Below are 8,131 nucleotides of genomic sequence, written 5' to 3'. Positions count from 1 at the left end.
ATTAAAATTAAATCTACAACATAATATAGTGAGCAGAAAGTAAAGCAGGCTGAATATTTCCTGAATCCACCATAAGTATATTATATGTATACTATATGTATGTATGTATATATTCACCAATCAGCCACAACCTTAAAACCACTTGCTTAATACTGTGTAGTTCCCCCTTGTGCTGCCAAAACGTCTCTAACTCGTCGAGGCATGAGCTCCACAAGACCTCTAAACATATCTTGTGGTATCTGGCAGCAAGATGTTAGCAGCAGATCCTTTAAGGCTTTTAAGTTTCAAGGTGGGGCCTCCATGGATCGCACTTGTTTTTCTTGCACATCCCACAGATGCTTGATCAGATTGAGATATGGGAATTTGAAGGCCAAGTCAACACTTTGAACTCTTGTTGTGTTCCTCAAAGCATTCCTGAACCATTTCTGTAGTGTGGCAGGGTACATTAGCCCACTGAAAGAGGCCACTGCCATCAGGGAATACAATTTTCATGAAGGGTGCATGTGCTGTACAACAATCTTTATGGAGGTGGTTCACGTCAAAGAAACATCCACATGAATGCCATGTCCCAAGAGTTTCCCGCAGAACATTGCTCAGAGCATCTAAGTTCTGCCAGCTTGCCTTCTTCCCATAGTGCATTCTGCTGCCATTGTTTCCCTTGGTAAAAAAAAACACACAAGCATCCAGGTCGTCCACATGATCTAAAAGAAAATGAGATTCGTCAGACCAGGCCACCTTCTTCCATTGCTCCACAGTTCAGTTCTGGTACTTGCTTGAGTATTGTAGGTGCTTTCAGCAGTGGACAGGGGTCTGCATGGGAACTCTGACCTGTCTGCAGCTACACAACCTCATATGCAGCAAGATGTGATTCAATGTACATTCTGACATCTTTCTCTCATGGCCAGCATTAACGTTTTCAACAATTTGTGCTACTGTAGCTCTGCTATGGGATTGGGGCATCTTTAAAACATCAGCTCTGAGCTTTGTTATTCAAATGCATTATTGCTTCAATGTCTGGCTTACTTTGGTCAATTTAATCACATGTTGACTGATCTGGCCACACTTGGTCACTATTACACAATGCATGGACTTACACACAGAAGTATGTGTGCTGTAGGCGCACAATAAATAATTTGTGAAAGACTATAATTATCATGATACATGATATAACTACCCAGAAGATTACATTTTCTCATTACCTCCTGCCTGTGGAGTACATTGACAAACTGCCTCTCAGGTATTCAGAGTTCTTTGATTTGTCATTTTTCATCTGTAAGTTCGCTGTATTGTTCATCTAATGTTGACATTGTGCTGTGCTCCTGCAAACTCTTAGTAATTTGCCCACCCCAGCAGTCCAGTACACTTCTTAAACTTGATTATCTTTACCTTCCAAACAAATTATCCACCCGTTACCTAATCGTCATCACTAGTTCAACAAACCATTTTTTGGGTTTAAACTTTCTGCCTGCATCTAATTATCCTAAATCAAGAAACCATGTAAGAAAAAAAAAAAGGAAAATCCACCCCACAATGAATAAGAGCACTACTAATAATATAAAAAAAAATCTGCCTTCATTCATGTTACATCAAGCTTTCAATATAGTATGGCACACAATCTTTTATTATTTTGCCATCTTGTTTTCTATACCAGTTGGTGGATTACCACATCATTTTAGGTAGTGGTCCATGTGTGTGTGGTACAACATTAAAACAAGTGTACATATTAAAGGAGTGGTCTTGCAAGGTTCAAATTGGTAATTATTTCTTTTAGGCAGGTGTGAAAAAAAATGCTGTAAACAAAGAATGCTTTCAAAAATGGAAGTGTTAATCATTTATTTTCATCAATCAACAAAATGCAGTGAATGAACAAAAGAGAAATCTAAATCAAATCGATATTTGCTGTGACCACCCTTTGCCTTCAAAACAGCATCAATTCTTCTAGGTACACTTGCACACAGTTTTTGAAGGAACTCGGCTGGTAGGTTGTTCCACACATCTTGGAGAACTAACCACAGATCTTCTGTGGATGTAGGCTTCCTCACATCCTTCTGTCTCTTCATGTAATCCCAGACACACTCGATGATGTTGAGATCAGGGCTCTGTGGGGGCCATACCATCACTTCCAGGACTTCTTGTTCTTCTTTATGTTGAAGATAGTTCTTAATGACTTTGGCTGTATGTTTGGGGGCATTGTCCTGCTGCAGAAAAAATTTGGGGCCAATCATACACCTCCCTGATGTTATTGCATGATGGATAAGTATCTGCCTGTATTTCTCAGCATTGAGAACACCATTAATCCTGACCAAATCTCCAGGTATGGCTTTTTGGCTGCAACTCTTCCATGAAGACCACTTCTGGCCAGACTTCTTTGGACAGTAGATGGGTGTACCTGAGTCCCACTGGTTTCTGCCAGTTCTGAGCTGATGGCACTGCTGGACATCTTCTGATTTCAAAGGGTAATAAGCTTGATGTGTCTTTCATCTGCTGCACTAAGTTTCCTTGGCCGACCACTGCGTCTACGATCCCCAGCGTTGCCCGTTTCTTTACGCTTCTTCAAAAGAGCTTGAACAGCACATCTTGAAACCCCAGTCTGCTTTGAAATCTTTGTCTGGGAGAGACCTTGCTGATGCAGTATAACTACCTTGTGTCTTGTTGCTGTGCTCAATCTTGCCATGACATGAAACTGTCTTCCACAACCTCACCTTGGTAGCAGAGTTTGGCTGTTCCTCACCCAGTTTTAAGCCTCCTACACAGCTGTTTCTGTTTCAGTTAATGACTGTGTTTCAACTTACGTATGACATTGATGATCATTAGCACCTGTTTGGTATAATTGGTTCATCATACACCTGACTAGAATCCTACAGAATCCCTGACTTTGTGCAAGTGTACCTGGTTTGAAGGCAAAAGGTAGTAACACCAAATATTGATTTGATTTAGATTTCTCTTTTGTTTGCTCACTTTGCATTTTGTAAATTGATAAAAATAAACAAATCATTATTTATATTTCTGAAAGCATTCTTTGTTTACAGCATTTTTTCATACCTGCCTAAAACTTTTGCGCAGTACTGTATTTCTTTTAATTCTGCATTTTGTAGCCTTGCCAGCTGTTCTATACAGAGGCTACCATTTTTCCAGTACAGTGAGATTTGTGTGGAGAGGGAGAAGGACGTAGGTACGATCTGCCACAGTGGCTCAGATTCATAGATACTGCTAGAGCCCTTTTTGCAGTGTTCTTTGCTGCTCTATTGTTCTTTCTTTTGTTGTTTATCCCTTCTTATTGTGTGTGAATGAGAAGCAGCCGTAAGTAAAACAAGCTGGGATTCTGATTACAATGTGGCCTGATTTATCAAGGTGTGTCACCGGACACAATAACGTAATGATTAAAAAGACAATAAGAGACATGTGCGTAACTAAATCCGGCATGAAGAGACATTATAAATATTTATTAAGATATCAGTCTGTTGTGACTTCATTATCCCTAAGAAGATACATTCTTAATTTTGTTTTGAAACACTCTTTGCATGTAGGGTACAATCAGTGCACATTCACGATTTACAAAACATAGTTCTTATCCATTAAAAATACATTAAAAAACATTGTACTGCTTTTATGTTTCAGTCTTTCATAATTGTTCAAAGTTCATATTTACACTGCATCCCACCGAAAAAGGGAAAAAAAAAAAATCCGTTTACTGACTGAAATTGCTCAAGGGAAAAATCTTAAGGATGTTAGGTGTGTTGTGACATCCCATTCACTAAACTTCTCAGTTGCTTCACCACTGTCTCTATTAGCTTCTGCTTGTCACGATCATTTTTCCTGAACTGGGAAAAAATGTTGTTCTTTTTACTAGTGTCCTTCATTCTGCAAAGAAACAATAAATGCAAAGTCAAAAGGTGAGTAACGTGATATTGGTAAAGCACTCTCTTACTGAGCTTCAGAAATAAAACCAAATGACTTCCAGGATTACTTTACACTACAGATAAAGATCTGAATTGTTTCAGTTTGTCAGCTTCTAGACTCTGGAAATCTATCCCAGGTAGTTTTAATTTAATTTTAGCTGAGGGGCTGCTTTTCAGTGCTTAACTATACAGCCAAAACCAAAAAAAAATTCTCAATTTGTAATAAAGCCTATGACAGGTACAACATGAGCCAAAAAGTGCAAAACTAGAAGTTAAAAATAAAAGTAACACCCGTTTGATGCAGTAGTAATGCTTCATTGTTTCAATCGTGTTAATTTCTGGACCAAGACATAGACAACAGCAAAAAAAAATTTACACCATGTACCCCACTGTCTCATTCTGAACTCCCTTTGGCTGGAGAAATCGCATTATTGTTAAGATATCTAATAATGATGCATGCTATTTAAAATGAAATAAATAATACACTTTGAAAAACAGAAAGCCCAGTTTAAATGAATACCAAAGATTTAAGTATGGCTTAATAAATTGGTTATCATCAATTACATTTGCAACAAGCCAACAATACAATTATAAGGCACTTCATACTAAGTCTACCTGTCTTGCAAAAGAAAAGAGAAAAACAAAATGCGTAATGTACACAGCAGCACTGCAAGCCCGACCCAGGTAAAGCATGATCGATGATGGGTGGAAGCAGACATTACTAGTTTTAATATTAAACTAGTTATATTTTCATATTCACTGACTGGCCCCTGATGCTGTGCATGTTTAAAGACTACAGTGCATTACGCAAAGTGTATTCTTGTACTTTTATTCCACTTGAACAGGTTTAATGTGTTATTTTGTTTCTTGGTAGCAAGTGTCTGCTGGGATTAAGCAACAAAGCATCACTAGTACACTGTTCATACTATCTGGAGAATAAAAACAATAATTTATGTGTTTTTTTTTTTTTTCTTTCATAAAAATCAATGAAGTGGGTTACATTCCCTTCAATACAGATTTTATGTGAATTTAGGCTTTACATTCAGACAAACAATTTTCAAACAGTCAACCTTCCGCAAGATGTTGCTTTCCCAAAGAGACAGAAATGGAACAGCTCGGCATGTTTCCAAACACGCTACATATTGAATGTGAGGTTTAGGGTTTGTGCCCTTTTCAAAACAACAACTTTCATTTTATAATGGCACATTTCCACAGCAAAATGCTACAGGTAACAGATGTTTACAACAGTGGTGTTCTGAAAGGCAGCCCTGAAAGCAAAATATACCTGACACTGAACAACACTAACTACAGCAGCGTCACATGCATGCTGGGCTTAACTCGTATCAGCGAAGAACAGGATGATGAGACACCAGTGGGCAGGTAATAACAGTCAAAACTGACTGTTGCTTGATCTGCCATATGCAGATAACTTGTAACATGCATATAGAAGGGTAAGAATTTGGTGTTAACAGCATGAATCTCTGAATCTATCCTCCTTTATGTCAACAGTAAAAGTTGCGTGGTTGTGTGCTGGTGTGGGAGATGCTTTCTTGTGACACATTAAATGGTTTAATACCAATTCACCCATTCAGTGCCACAGCATACATAAGAATTGCTGTTGATAGTACACATAAAACGATGTCTACCCTTTTTCAAACATGCTTTATGATGCATTCCTTCATCTTAAGCTGGATCCATGGACATGCCAGTTTACCTCAATGACCTGCATAGTACCCAGACCTCAGTCTGACAGAACAGCTTAATGAGATGGAAGACAAGGTTGGTAGCATGGGTGTGAAACAGGATGTTATCGAGGTAGCAAAGACCAAAATGCCCTAAGGAATGTTTCCAACAAGATGTTGAATCCGTGCCTGAAAGAAATTGGGCTCTTCTTCTTGCTGCTGGCCACTAAGTGTTAAAAATACAACCAGTATGTTTTCTGTGCAAGTGTACAATATGGTGTGGAAGACAATAAGAGGTGCAGTGGAGATTCCTTGGTCTTAGAACGGAAGAGAATCTATTAAAAAAAAAAAAAGTTTTCATACATATTTCATGTCTTGTTGGTTAAAATTAGCAAAGGCACATGCTATTTAAAAGAGACACTCCCTTGAGACATTAAATTTGATACCTTAGAAAGTTAAGAGAAGGATATAATTCACAATTTCAACAGGAGTGTCTGCCTCATTCATATAGTGTGTATTTATTGATTTTTTTTGTAAGTCTATTTTGTTTTGTTATAAACAGCATCAAAACATTATACACTATTTTAATAAACTAGAAGAACTTACTTCTCCAGTAGTGCTAAAGCAGTAGAAGGGTTTACTCGTAGATACTTGGAGGTGGGCTGTCCATAGTCCGCTAGATACGTGGACCAGTCCCAAACCATAAACAGGTCAAGGAGCTGAGAAAAAAGAACGTGTTTGGTGAGAGGTTAGCAATTTAATCAAAATGTGTGTGTCAAACTGTTCTATTTGTGCTACAAAATAAGGTGTTTTAAAATGACAACATTTAAAATCAGTTACTGTATGATTGTATTACTGTTTGCAGTGACACTGCCATTCACTACCACTTTTCAGGCCTTCACATTTCTATAAAAAATATCCTTTGCAAGAAATTATAAATAGGCATTATTACTTCTAAAGGTGTCTCATGCTTCACAATGTTGCATTTTAATTTGATTCCTTAAAATTGTTTATTTGAAAATGACAAAGAGTACTCAAAGGTACAAATAATAGAGGAGTTCACAGTTGCTCTCCATGACTCATCTTCCAGATTTAACAATATACCGAATGAGTATTCATAAAGAGATAAGAATGCTGAATTAAAATGCTGTTTATTTTACATTTTTGTACAGATAATCGCTTATCTGAAAGTCACATTCTCAAAACTAATTGTTTATAGGTGAAACTGCAATCAATGTCAAATGTTACAGTGGGGAAAAAAAAACTGAATTATCATGTTCTTTAAGTTTCCTTTTCCCTCTTATTAATAATTCTAATGTCACCACCAGCTCTTCTGCAGCAGAAAAGTCCAACGTAAATGGCCTTATCTACATTGGATTGCTTCAAGACAAAATATAAATGTTCTTGAATGTCCAAATCAAAATTGTGACCAAAGTCCAATGAAGAATCTGTGGAAGAGCTTAACCTTTGCAGTCCATCAGCAATGCCAATGTGTGTGAATTGGAGAAATCCTAATGTCAGGATGGGTGAAAGTCACTTCCATTCAGTGAAACATATTAGAAAATTATTAATTACAAAATGTACGCCATTATTGCAGCTGAATGTTCTTCCAACCATCCATTTTCTAACTTGATTATCCATTTCAAAATTGTGGGGAGTCTGCCTGTTCTGGCAACATTGTGCACAAGGCAGGGGTCAATATGGCACAGACACCACTGCAGCCTAAAGTAGCTTCTTCCAGCCCACATCACATTTTCACCTCCCCATGTGATCTCATTGTTAACTGCTTTCCGAGAACATTCAAGTCAGAGGACACAGCAACATGATGCAGCTTATTTCAGGTCAGTGTATGTGGTGGTCAGACACAGGAACCAGGGCAAAGACATAGCCAGATGACATGCAAACAAGGTTCTTGTTATGATGTTGGAGCTTTGATTTGCACTTTCAGACCATTATTGGAAATCTTTGCCTTTTTTTGGGATATCTGTTTCATCTTTTTGTTTCATTTGCTAGCATTTTGGCAGCTGTCACCCGTCAGTAATACCAGATGCAATATGTAAGATGTTGTCATTTCAAAGGCACCAATGGCATCAATACACCTAGTAGGGTCATATTCCTTGGTGGAGCGTTAAATACACAAGTCAAAGTGGGAAGCTGCTCATCAGAAGTAAAAATTTAGAAAGAGAGAAAAACAATAAAAGGAAACAGACACGTTTTTTTATTGTGGAACAAAAAGACAAATAGTTGTATTTGTTTTGAAGAAAGAATTCTTAACTGAGCGAAAGGTTTTAGTTCTAAAAGAAACCTGCTTCTTGTTTTGAGGACAAACATGGAAGGGCATAAGGAGTGGATCCCTCGCCACGAAGGGCGATGTAGTATAGCGATGTCATTCAATAGGGGTAAATGAGGTGGGTTTCTTTCCCACCTGTTCGTCTGCAATAGTAACATCTATCTTTTCTACCTAGCCAGCTGTACCAGTAGAGCAGTATGCAGTAGCATGGAGTCCTCAGTCAAAATGCATCTATCAGTGATTCTTGAGAGATAGAAACC

General features: G+C 37.9%; 1 protein-coding gene across 3 annotated transcripts in view; it reads right to left on the bottom strand.

The window, feature by feature from the left end:
- Positions 1 to 3,407: 3,407 nt before the first annotated feature.
- Positions 3,408 to 8,131, bottom strand: part of exoc6 (exocyst complex component 6) — a 200,750-nt gene continuing 196,026 nt past the window's right edge. For 2 of the 3 annotated variants that reach the window (XM_039770996.1, XM_039771004.1), the window contains 2 exons: positions 6,188 to 6,300; positions 3,408 to 3,861 (listed from right to left, as the gene is read on the bottom strand). In XM_039770996.1, the coding sequence (XP_039626930.1) occupies positions 3,729 to 3,861; positions 6,188 to 6,300 (246 nt within the window). In that variant the 3' untranslated portion in view covers positions 3,408 to 3,728. Of the gene's footprint in view, positions 3,862 to 6,187; positions 6,301 to 8,131 lie in introns of those variants that run through there. The other variant, XM_039771011.1, reaches the window with a different exon arrangement.

The sequence above is a fragment of the Polypterus senegalus genome, chromosome 1 (genome assembly GCF_016835505.1).
Source record: "Polypterus senegalus isolate Bchr_013 chromosome 1, ASM1683550v1, whole genome shotgun sequence".
NCBI classification, from domain to species: Eukaryota; Metazoa; Chordata; class Cladistia; order Polypteriformes; family Polypteridae; genus Polypterus; species Polypterus senegalus.
This window is presented reverse-complemented; position numbering and strand designations above follow the sequence as displayed.